This window comes from Lytechinus variegatus, chromosome 9 (assembly GCF_018143015.1).
Source record: "Lytechinus variegatus isolate NC3 chromosome 9, Lvar_3.0, whole genome shotgun sequence".
Taxonomy (NCBI): domain Eukaryota; kingdom Metazoa; phylum Echinodermata; class Echinoidea; order Temnopleuroida; family Toxopneustidae; genus Lytechinus; species Lytechinus variegatus.
Window position 1 is genome coordinate 12,828,207 of NC_054748.1, and position 13,678 is coordinate 12,841,884.

General features: G+C 31.9%; 1 protein-coding gene across 1 annotated transcript in view; it reads right to left on the minus strand.

Moving 5' to 3' along the window:
* Positions 1–13,477, minus strand: part of LOC121421812 (fibrillin-1-like) — an 85,991-nt gene extending 72,514 nt beyond the window's left edge. Inside the window, exons 1-10 of the mRNA XM_041616612.1 lie at positions 13,354–13,477; positions 11,692–11,817; positions 10,961–11,083; positions 8,829–8,948; positions 7,312–7,434; positions 5,527–5,775; positions 3,808–3,936; positions 2,532–2,660; positions 1,721–1,843; positions 263–375 (exon numbers count right to left, since the gene is read on the minus strand). Coding sequence (XP_041472546.1) covers positions 263–375; positions 1,721–1,843; positions 2,532–2,660; positions 3,808–3,936; positions 5,527–5,775; positions 7,312–7,434; positions 8,829–8,948; positions 10,961–11,083; positions 11,692–11,817; positions 13,354–13,474 — 1,356 coding nt within the window. The 5' untranslated portion in view covers positions 13,475–13,477. The remainder of the gene's footprint in view (positions 1–262; positions 376–1,720; positions 1,844–2,531; positions 2,661–3,807; positions 3,937–5,526; positions 5,776–7,311; positions 7,435–8,828; positions 8,949–10,960; positions 11,084–11,691; positions 11,818–13,353) is intronic.
* Positions 13,478–13,678: the final 201 nt, after the last annotated feature.

Below are 13,678 nucleotides of genomic sequence, written 5' to 3' on the forward strand. Positions count from 1 at the left end.
AAAACCTTTCTCATTTTTTCAGACAAATGGCCATTTTTGTGTGTGCAATTCACCACTTTTGGAGTATGGCCTTTTAGAATAATGAGTGTTTACGCAAGTGTAAATGGTTTTTAGAATTAGGAACATGCAAAAAATATCTACATTCACAGGATTTCATTCATACATGTACATTACTAGGGTGCTTTAAAACCATTTCAAGAGTTAAGTGAATATGGAACATGTGATAGCCAGAAAGTACAAATTGATTCAAATGCTAACTTACATCTCCTTCGAGTTGATTAAGATTTGCAGGAGAATCAAGAACAGTTGGGCTGGCTGAAACAACAAGTCCTAGGATAGCTTCAAATCTCACTCTCAATTCCAAAGATAATGAAGCTAAAAAAAATCATAATGACAATTATAGTACTGATAATGATAATAATAATAATAATTAGATAAATTTAAAGAGAATGATATGATGATATATTATTGGCATATAACCCTATTTGTCATTTCACACCCACTAAAGTCACTCCATATTTTGTTGTTCTTGAAAATAGAGTTTTATTCATTTGAATATCTACATTATTCAAGTCTGCAAATAGATTTAATATAAACATTCCAATAGACACATGCAGTGGCATTATGGACTAGTGGTCAGGACTCTGGTCTTTCAATCTGAGGGACATGGGTTCAATTCCAAGCCATGCCAAATTGCTGCACTCAACCCAGGTGAGGTGAATGGGTTTCCTGGAGGAAGAAAGTCCTTGAATGCTTGAGCACCTATATGGCAGCCCAGCTAAAGCTGGGGTAATACCAGTAACAGGAACTGAAGTGGCCACCCTGGGTAAATATGCCATTATTATAACATAATACCTTAGATCGTACACATCTGAAATGGTGTACTCATACCATGGCTTCTCCAAACACAACGACTGTTAAAACTAAACTTGAGTATACAAAGTAGTGGTGAATAATTTTGAAAGAAAAATTTTCTTGATATCAAGGATTTATTGCAGTCTTCATTAATCTAGTTCTAAACTAAAGCAAATGTATATAAAATCAAGCTGAATTCCCTGAACTAAGCTTCTTTGGAAGAGCTTAAAACTTTCCAAATTATACAGAATGTTTGTGGTTTTTATTATTGATAATGGATAAAATGATTGTAGCAGCTGGAATTATTTAGCATTATTTGAAAGAGGATATAAAGAGCAAGTTTAATTACTCCTACTATTGCTCTACATACCACCTTTATCACTATTACTCAATGTATACCAAGTATCCATTCACTACACCAGGGCAGCACAGTGATTCCATGGCTGGGATTGGAACCCAGAATGGATTAGATTGGAAGAACTAATTGCTACTCTCAATTCATGGAATAAGGATTTTATTTGTTTGGCTGGAAATAGGCTAAATCTTGTCCAGATTGGTTTGTTATGTTACAAGTGAAAAAAATTCTTTGTAATTTTGTTATTGTCATGAGAGGGAAATGCCTTTGCATCAGGCCATTTATGATTTTATTCATTTCCTTATGTTGAAGGTTCAACCTTGCCACTTCTCAGAATTTAACAATGCATGGTCTCGCAAGCAGGCTAATTTGTATGTCATGGTGGTCTGTGGAATGTTGTCATGTCACTTACAGCTACTGAAATAATAACATGCTCATACAAACAATTCAGCATTTGTGACCACATCATTTGGAACATAATTTCAATCCTCAAAGTGGAAAATAAATTACCTTCACAGCTTCCAACGATTTCAGTGAAGTTTTCGCTGCAAATACACCTAAAATCTCCAATAACATTGATACAATCTTCACTGCCCATACAGTTGTCGGTACCACGGTCACACTCATTTATGTCTAAAAGAAAAAGATAATGTAGGAATTCAATTCAATGCAGTCAATTCACTTATATAACAAAACTTTTACAAAATAGCTGATCAGTAACAGCTTGCCAATGAGAATATGTTCACATTATAGAGAAAAATGAAGGAATTTATAAAAGAAAGAAAAACATAGATAGATCCATCAAATCATCACTATTTTTCACAAGTGTCTTCAGAAATACAAATCTACCAAAATTATTTCACATGCTTTTATCTAATATTTAATCTTGGATATATGTGTCACAAACTTTCTGAGCCTACCATGGTCTCATCTGATTTATGTATGTTGTGCTCTTAAATATATTCAATCATATACTTGTATAAAGCCCTGAAAAAGATATGTGTTAAAGGCCTATTTATCTTCAATGTGCCCTGACCCTGTTTGGATGATTTGTAAAATTAATACAACAATGAGCAAATAATCATAACACTACAGGCATTTCCCATACAAATAGGGCGTACATACAGGTACTCAATAGCAGAATAGCTATAGAACCAAATGAAGTCACCCAAAGTATTTTATGCATTAATAGACTGTGGATAAAGTTGATGAAAGGAAATGATACGTTTTTATGAGATTTATCAAATTGAAAGAGTAAAAGATAGGAGAGATGATTGATAAATTAAGTTGGAATATGATATGAATATGAAAAATGATTTACCAATGCAAGATTTGGGTGTGTCATTCTCAAACCCAGTGTTACATGTACAGTTGAAATCACCATCTATGTTAGTGCATGTAGAGATATCAGGAGGACAGGTGTTTTGAACAGTGTCACATTCATTCAAATCTGTAAGGAAAAAACAAATAATAATATAGAGTATTTCTAAAGTGCCAAATCCACATTGATTATGTACTCAAGGCGCTAGGAAAAGGAAATAAGAGAAAAATTACATGGAGCAGCAAGGGACAAAGATAAAAGCAAACAGTCATGACAATGAAAGGATATTTGAAATACTGCAAATGGAAATGATTTCATTCATTCATTTATTTAATCATATAATCCTGTACTCAACATTTCTGCAATTATATCAATAATTAGAAAGATTTAAATAGCTCTTAGTACAAATGTTTTGTAGTTCTGCTGCTGTTACAACATCCCAGCTCTAGCATTCATGCAAAAAGGGTCTGTTGTTTCATTTTTTATTTAGTTCATTCATCAATTCATTCAATCATTTTATTCATTCATTCATTTACTTATTCACTAATTCTTAAATATCAATTCATTGAATTGCTCAATCAATTACTCAATTAGGTATTTTTTTAATGAATCATCAATTGCTTATATGAATATACAAATTCAATTATCCATTTAATCATTAAAACAGTAATTTTGGTTCAAACCTTAAGTCCTTAGTGCAACATAAACATGAAACAAAATTAAAGAACATAGGAGGAATACGGACATCATGGAACTTATAAATTCTTAATAATTCATCTACAAAAAAATACGAAAAATTGTACAAAGCAAAGCAAAATTCCGAACACCTAATTGTGCAATGTTCAGCATGTGTTTCCAAGCTTTATCTCCATTAATTTTATGTTTTTTCTTATACTTTCATGATTTACAAATGCTTCATCATGTGTTTTGCACATTCCACCAAAGAAAACGGAATGTGACCTTTAGAAAATTGAAGAACATAGAATTGGTTATTAAGCCAGGGTAATAATAGCAGGGCCCGCTGGTAGAACAGTTTTTGAAACTGAAGTGGCTACCCTGGGTAAATATACCTATATTAATATAATATTATTATGATTATTAAGAAAGTAGAAAAGTAGGATCTCTCATCAAACAAAATCTAAAAGCTAAATCTGAAACAGAAATACTCCTAAAAATCTTTTTGCCCAATTGATTGTGATCCGGTAGCAGTGCCAGATCAACATTGCTCTATCCCTTAAGTTGATGCATACCAAATGTTATGAAGATGTCATCTTACCAGTACAGTTACTGTCCACAGACTCTTTCAAGAAACCTTCAAGGCACATACATTCATAGGATCCATCAGAGTTTACACAGGTGCTAAAAGGTCCACAAAACTCAAGGATGTCATCACATTCATTACGATCTACATTTACATGTATAAGATAGAAAAGAAAACATTATAATCTATATATCATTTGGTTCATGACATCATTTATATGAATTTATTGAAAACTAAAGGAGTATATAGAGTCAATGAGCATTTATAATCACCACTGCCATTGGTAGATTAATATTCAGCATTTCGGGGCATAGTTCATTTCAATTCAATTTTCATTTGTCTCCACAATCCAATAAGAAATATTCCGTCAAAATGGCACAAATAACAGAATAAAGGAAACAATAAATAGACATACATATACATACAATAACAATGGGTAACCCAAGTAAAGAACATTTACAAATATTAAAAAGTGGAGGACAAACAAAAGCCCAGTGCTTAGATGGCAAGTTCACCCTGACAAATACTTTATTTTTAGAATAACAGAAAAAATAATAAAAAATATCGCCAAAGGTTTGAGAAAAATCCATCCAAAAAATTTAAAAGTTATTAGGATTTTAATCATTTGATTTACTAGTATTACGTATACGGGCAGCTTTCCTACATAGCGAATGGTAAAAAGAAATCAACAAAATATTATTGTCTAAAATAATTTAGATGGTTTCTACTGGAATTTTTGTATATCAAGAGACAATAAATCATTTCAGACCCGATCATAAATAGAAAAAAAAATACATCATAAGAAACCATTAAAAAATGAATTCATGCATTTTATATGACATAACATAAGGGGCAGCTGCTTGTTAATGATGTTACAAATCTTAAAATCAAATTTCTAATAACTTTCTTAAACTTTAACAGATTATCCTCAAACCTTACTCATCAATATTTTTTATCATATTTTCTACTACTTTTACAAAAACATTTCTTCAGGGTGAACTAACCTTTAACAAGGGTTTGTCCCAAACATATAAATATTACATTTGATAATCTAGATCATAAAAAATAAACAGACAACACAGCAAAAAAGCCATTCAAAAATTTAAAACAGAATAAGGGAATTCTTTACAGAATAAACAAATTTGTACCTTTCCTGATTAAATATGTTGCATTCATGTGTTATGTGCACCTACATGATACTAAGTGCATGTTCAAAGTCACGTCTTCATAACCACAGTAGGCACTAATTTGAGAGAAGCATATTTAAAGTCCAATAGAAGAGATTCTACTGTGTGAACCAAATGATGTGAATGGAATCTAATCATAACAGCTAAAAATTATAAACCAAGAAAGTACACTTGGGCAGGTTTATTAGAAATACTTGAAAAAGACTAGTCCATCCAACAGAATGCCATGTTGTTTTTGTTTATTACTCTGAAATTACTCATCTATCTCCAGGAATATTTTGACACATTGATAATTTTAAGTTTTAAGAAATTAAAAATCATCTTTAATGATCTTTATGGTGGATTCTGTTTGAATTCATTTTACGATTTTTACCAAATCTGGATATACTGATAATAATGCCCTTATTTCTTGAAATACCAGGAATTCCACTCATGGCCAATCTAGCAATCATCTACAATTCATGCGCTATTGGCCTTAACTCAAGGAATATCACTCGTATCAATTATATACAATCTACATGCATACTATATAATAACAAATGCATACCTGAGCAATCATTAGTCCCATTGCCTTCATAGCCCTCATCACATTCACATGTGAAGTTACCAGGTGTGTTTATACAAGATGCGAGTGGATGACATGAGAACAATGCTGGGTTCTGGCACTCATTGATGTCTATGCAACTCATATAAGGATCTCCTTGGTATCCTAATTGACAGGAGCATGTGAAGGAACCATCATCATCTGTACAGTTAGCATTTTCTCCACAAGGCATTGAGTCACATTCGTCAATATCTAAATCAAATATAAACACAAGAGTCAATCATAATATTTTGTTATTAATAACACTACTCTTACCTACTTTATACATTGTGCTCATCCGGTAAGGAGCAATATTGTTCACACTCCATTGCCCTACTTCTTAATCTAAGATAGTCTAACACTACAGGAACTAAACCCACTTGTTGTGAGTTGATATAAATGCTGTTTGATCTTCACAATTACCAACTTATTCTTCACCCTTATTCTGAAAATAGGTTTAATTTAAACTCTGGTCAATATGTGTGGTTTAACTATGCAAAGCCTCATCCAAATCTTTCTTTAAGATCACATTGACAAGATAAGCATTGACATGGAGAGTAACAGATCAATAACCTGTCATACAAGGATCTGTGACTCACCGCATCAACATAAACTAAATGGAAACCCATCAATTCCATCATTTTTCCTGCGGGAAATTTGCACAATGCACTATCGTAAACATAGAGGAGAACCACATTGAATTGTCTAGACAATGAGGCATTCATAAATAAAAACATGTATATTTTTGGGAAAAAACATGCATTTAGATGTTGGTATTGCTGGCTTTCCATAGATGTGGTTAATCAAATCAACATAGTGTTTGTAAAGAATCCTTCCAGACAAAACCTTACCTAGCAATTAATTTCAGGGCTGATATCTGTGATAAGCTGCATTGATCTATAAGTGGACCTGATCACAAACATGAACTTATCAATTGATATGTTTTGTTTCATAAGGCCCAGAAAAGATAATGCCTTCATATTGCAAGATGCTTGTGAAATCGTTCAATTCATACTACTAATTTTCACAAACTTCAAGATTTCTTTGCAAAATTTAACCTCATAAAACTAATCACAAACTCTTTGGTCACAAGAAAATATATTGAATGATACCAAACATTCAATTGGTTCAGAAAGAGACCATTTTCTCTCAGTTTTTACTTCTAAATTATTTAAAAAATAATAGGCCAATAATTATCTTGATTCAAGTGTTAGTAACATCCAACCATGTCACCAATACCATATTATTATACTCAACCAGCATAGTTGGACATGCATACATTTCCACAGGGTCAGTCACTGGCTTACATCTAAAATTGTAACCGTTTTTTTTAGAACAGGTAATGATATACAATGGGCCATTTCAAGTTTGGTGTTAACCTTTTGGGTGTTAGTGTTTGGTGCTGGTTTCTAACTCTTTTATTACACCAGGAGCCCTTATCATAATGACTTAAATACATGCCAACATGCAAATATGGTTATCACCATAACAGGGCTTTTATTAATGTTTCCATGGTGTTTACAATAATTGTATATCGTTATGAAATAGGATTGGACGTTAAATTGAAAATGGTACTTTGAAGTGAAAATCACTCTTTGTTAAGCTATCCATCACATGATTGAGATCAATTATTTTTTAATAGAGATAGAAAAGGCAATTGCGTTTTTCAACACCAACCTCAGCACAAACACCAAACATGGAATAACACATAGTGTTAATAGCATAAAATGGTAATTAAGATCACATTACTTTCACATGTAAGTCCATCTCCTGTATAGCCAGGATCACAAACACAATTGAAGCTTCCATTATTGTTGATACAGTCAGCATTTATATGACAGTTATCACTTCCAAGTTCACATTCATCAATATCTATTAAAGAAATTAAAAAGAAAGATATAAATAGGCCTTCTTCACAACCAAACTTATTCTCAGATTTCATCTCTTGCTTTACAATAAATCTAGGCCTCACCATTAGCAATATAGAACCTTTTTTAATACATATTTGTTTGGAATGCTTCAATGGCAAGTGCAATAAAAGGGCGCATTACACTATGTGCCTAAATCTGATGAATTCATAGGCTATACATAATTAACTTGCTACATAATATTGTGTCATACTGAATGGTGGATAATGATCATTAAAACTTATGCTAATACAATTTATGGCTTTTTTCCTGGGATACAATAAATATTCCCTTCATTATTACCAGTCCCTCACCTTTTTTATATTTCAATGATATTGTATTGATACTTTCGATAAAACGTTCAAATATAAATCAATAAGGATACATTCATACAATTTGTGTTTGCACATATACAACAAAATAAGTACAGGTACGTTGCATATTACAAAAGAAAAGGTGAATATAGAAAGTTGGAGTATAATAGATAGTAAATCACAAACATTTTCAGCAGTGACTAGAAGTTATTATTGGCTTAACAAATTTTCTTTGGTGGAGTTTTCCTTTCCTTTTAGCAATGTACAATTCTTCTGTGTACAACAAAATAACATTCTTTTGAAACAGTATATGCTTGGCTTATTATTATTATTTGTAAATAATAAAATGATAATAATATAAGTTTTTGTAGAGCGCATATTGCATTATGATTATCACGTCTCTGTGTGCTTCCAAAGGACTTGGATATTATTTCTCCCGGCTGTAGTTTGGCAGCCGTAATTACTCAGATTACAGTGCAGACGTATTTCAAGGAAAATCTCTAGTTTTTGTATACAATACATGTTACATTTATATAGCACATTATATTGACATTTCAATGCACTTTATCATTATTTTTATAACTTTATATAATTCAGAATCCCTAAAACATGTATTTATCCTTTAATTGAAAAGAATTGAGATATTGTTCTCTCTTCATCTTAACTAAATAATCAGAAAAGTGTTTGCTATGTACAGTCTTGACTTCTAGATTGTCTGTTAGAAAATTAATTTCGTCTAAATGAAGTTGAAAAACATTTTGATCTTATTTTTTTTTACAGAATAGTATATTCATTTCAGTAATAAATAATCATTACCATTTATTTCAAATTGATCTTTAAATAAGTCATATCTTTTAAGAGAGCCATCTGATGTCATAATGTAATGCAAGGTCATAACCCCCTTATCAAATAGGTGTTGAGAAAAAAATAATTCTTTTGTTGAGCTGAATCTCGGAATTGTGTAATACATTAGAAAGAGTAACTTTTAAATGAAAACATCACTGTTAAGTTTACTTCAATCAAATAAATCTGTGAATCTTCATACCAACACAATTGAATCCATCTCCAGTGTATCCAGAATGACATGTGCAGGTGAATGAGCCGGTTGTATCTGTACAATTTGCATTCATGGAGCATGGAGTTAGAGTCATGCACTCATCCACATCTGTAGGAAGAAATCATATTAAAGAAAGGTATGACAACAATGGAGACGATGTGTTGGAAATAAATTAAAAATTTCCTCACATCTTACATCCCAGGGTTTAATTTTACAAACAGATGCGATTGATCCAATCAATCTCAACGATATCCATTTTTATCATAATCATTTGTAATGGAAATTTGCACAATTATACTTTTTAAACAAACAAAGAAGCACATTTGTCAAGACAACAATAAATGCATGAGCATACATCATATCTAGAAAACATTTTTAACAAACTTGCATTTTAGATGTTGATGGCTTTCCTTAGTTGTGGATCAATTGAAATTCTTAATAAGGTGGGACCTAGAGCTATTTAAAGCTAAGTCCACCCCAACAAAATAGTGATTCCAATAACATTTATTCAATAATAAATATAAGAAATATGAATTCATAAAATTATAAATACTATAATTTCCTACTGATTACTATGTAAACATACATGTACATATAGTCTGATTCCTCCATGACCTTTTGCAATTACAATTGTTGTAATGTATTGTGATTTGATGAAGAGACTCTTTATTGTCAAATCTGAAAAAAATTGAAATACTGCATAATTCACACAATAAAATACAAATGAAATAGTGCATGACATTGACTCTCATATTTGCATATCCCTATAATGCGCATAAAAATGTCCTGTGAAAAAAGGCAATATTTTACCATTTCCTAAGTTTATTATTTTACATCAGATATTTCAAGATTTTCAGCAACGTGCTTGTTTACTTTTTAAATTTCTAATACAAATTAACTTTATGTTGGGGTGAATTTGACCTACATGCATACCCAGTGATTCCAATAAATATGTAAACTTCACATTTTATATATTTGCAAATAATTTCCGACAATATTAAAAAAAAACATTTTACATACATTACACAAAATCTTATAAAATATAGTATGATTAGTGATCATCTTTAGTCATTACTAGGTTTATCTTCATTTGAAATGAGCGTTTACACTGTACCTATAAATATTCAATACATTTGAATAATAATATACAATAAACAAAAACCGTCTTTGATCACTGAATATCAATTCCCTGTAAAGATCAAACCTCAACCTCTCGTAATATCAAATCATCAGTAAATTTGTTCCAAACATCCCTGGGTAACAAACTCTATTTGATGTTCATTCTCTTCTAAACATTTGTTCATTCCTTTAACGTATTGCAAACTGTGTGTTCTTTTACTAAAGTGCATTGCAAACCATGTGTTCCTTTACTGAAACATATTGCAAACTATGTGTTAATAATAATAATATAGGATATTTATACTGCGCACATATCCACCTTGTTAGGTGCTCAAGGCTTAATGCATGCTATATACTGTAGGATATTTATAATTACATGTTCTGCATAAATCTTACTAAGCATTTAAAAAAAAACAGTTTGAAAAGAAAGATTTGACTTAGGTCTCAAATCCCAACCATAGCGTAATTTCCTTTAGCAAGAAATTGATCCACAATGTGCTGCACTCAACCCAGGTGAGGTAAATGGGTACCTGGCAGGAATCTATTCCTTGAAATGCAGCGCGCGTAACAGCTGCACTGCTAAAGCCAGGGTAATTATGCTGCATATACTGTAGAGCGCTCAGAGACTTCTGACAAAGTTAAGTATTAAGCGCTATATAAGCAAGTATAAGTAGTAGTGTTATGTCTATAGTCTTTAAATTTATATATATATATCTTTGAATATATATTCCTTTTGCTAATTTTCAATCTAAATTATTTTAGAGTGAACATTACTACTATCACAATCAGATAGGGTAATGGAAATGTTTGTGTAGAGCACTGAAATAAGGTCTGAATAATGATAGCATCCTCAGCAGATCTCTAAAATTAATTGTAATCATTATATTAACTGGGTATTTTTTCTAAATGAATAAGATGATGGCAGTGGTAATATGGAGATTTGATAAACAAACAGTTATTTTGGAGAAAATATTGAAAAAAGAAGGATATTGTTGCATTACCAGAACATATATTTCCATCTCCCATGAAGCCAGAATTACAAGAACAGGTGTAGTTTCCTTCGGTGTTTATACATGTAGCATTCCCATCACAGCTATCAAGACCTAGTTGACATTCATCAATGTCTATCAAAAAATTGAGAAATAAACAGAAAGATGTCGCATTTCATGATAAATGTGCACAGTTTGTACCCTATGTGCAATGCTAATCCTTCATATTTATCCTGACAGATTGTGGACTCAAACACTTGCATTAATCATAGTATTTACAAACCTCATTTAAACCCTACACATTTCCTGGGATCACTTACCGACTTATCCTGCAGATTTTATTAATTGAAAACTGAATATTTCTTTGAATTTGAAATTATTACATATGGCCCAAGCTATCTTGTATATAGGAAACATACCCACAAGCCTCTCTCAAGACATTGTTATGTAGTTTAACTTCCTGTTATCCTTCCAGTCATTCACCTTCACTTCAAGGAACAAAAGTTCTAAGAAATATGATTCATAACCCTGATAAAAGGCATAGTGGCTTCGTGGTAGAGCACTGGCCTCATGAACAAGAGGTCTTGGGTTCAATACCCAGCAAACACTTCCAAAACAAGGAACCTACTGCCTTTCTTCCTCTTGACAGGGGCAATATTATGCAGGGCCTTTTAAAAATAGCTTTCATAACTGAAGTATTTACCCTGAATAAATATTACAATTTTTCACTATCTATCAATTACCTGAGCATGTTCTTCCATTTGAATCAAGTTCATATCCAGAATTGCAGGTACAATTATATCCTCCATCAAAGTTCTCACACAGGTTATCTGACTCACATGTATTGTTTCCAATGCATTCATCAATATCTAAATGAAGAAGATGAAATATTTATTCAGTTTAGATGTTATCAATACCTAGGGATGACAGCTTTCAAGCTATAACACTGTTCTAAATTCATACCCAGTGTCTAAAAACAAACAAACATTGTACACACTAAAAAGTGAAATGTTAAATCATCAATAAAAAGGTTGGAGGAGAAAAAGCCTTTTCCAAATATTTTTTCCAACCTTTCAAATAAAGCTGAATCCAACAATGTAAGTGCTGGTTCAAACCATTCAAAGTGGCAAATGGAACATTTAGGAAAGTCTGTCACCCCCCAAACCTAATTGCTGATTTGAGATTTTGGTTTTAGAGAGATTAATCGTAATTTCACTTTAACAAAACATTTGGAATTCATTTGTAGCTGCTGGTAAGATTGTTCCTATGCACTTTTACTTAGACAAGGTCATTTCAGATTTAGATGTTTGTTTTGTTCACAAACATAAAACACAGAAAAAGGGGCATTTGATGGAAAGACGTTTCTGTAGAGTGACAAATGAAAAAGGTGTATAAGTGTAATCATGATTTGAATCATGATTCTATGACGTCACTGTGTTGGGCTATTTCTGGCTTGGCCCATACCAAGCTCAAGGCTCAACGCTATGCTCATGGTGTACATATATAACTATGTGCTATGCATGCATTTCTTGTCACATGCATTAACTGAAATTCTGTGTTGGTCATTGCATCGTCCGCTGCTTTTCATTTAGTTTTTTTTCGTCATGGCTCCAACTTCAAATTCTACTAAGTGAACTTAATTGGAGAAACAATTAACTCAGTTGTTGTTGAGTTAAGGGTATATGGTGAAATTCACTTCCGAATACCAATTTTGATAAACCGACAAGATGAACAGAAGTAATCAAATGAGGTATAACACAATGAATTCTGAAAGCAAAAGATTTATTTTTCGAGAGCCATAACACGAGCAACAAATTGACCTATACTTCCGTGATGTCCACTGGATCGGCCCAAATCCGAGGAGAAACAGCAGTGGAATGAAAGTCATTTAAACCCTGATTCTGTGGTATTGTGATTCATGTTTGTGTTTTAAATCATGATTCAAGTCATGATTCAGACTTGAGGTTGCATTACTGTTTTGTTTTAGGGACATGAGAAATGATCCAACATCTTTTATTTTTGTTATATTTATTAGTGTTTCTTGAGGCCAATAATTTGCAATGCTGTAATATCATATTCGTTTGTTTTGTTTGTAAAATCTTAAATGAAACTTGAAATAAGTCAATTGGATTAGATACCTTCACATATTTGAAGAAGGGAATACATCAAATAAATTATTTATCTTAACATATTTGAGGATCTGTATAAAATCAAATATATTAGATACCTTAATAAGATCTATTTGAAGAGGTGTATACACCAGATAAATTAGATACCTTCACATATTTGAAGATCTGTATGAAACAAACATATTAGACACCTTCATTTTATGAATATGAAGAGGTGAATAATCAAAATATATATGTATACCATCACATATATGAAGAGGTTAATAAATTAGATACCTTCACAGATTTGAAGAGTTGCATTGAACTGAAATCCTGCCTCACACACACAACTTGGTTCTCCTGTTTGCATAATACAAGCAGCCATTCCACAAACCAATTGCATTGTTGAGTTACACATGGCAGATAAAGACGCTGTATAAACAAATCAAAGAAATATGAAAAAAAATAGAAAATCACAAGTTGTTAGGTTACATTTTAATGAAAAATGTAGCTATTAACATCACATATATCAACTTAAAGTATGCAGTTCTAAGTATAGAGACTAAAGTAAGTGTATATGTAAACAAGTGGAATGCCTCTGGCCGTCTCACCGGCATCACGC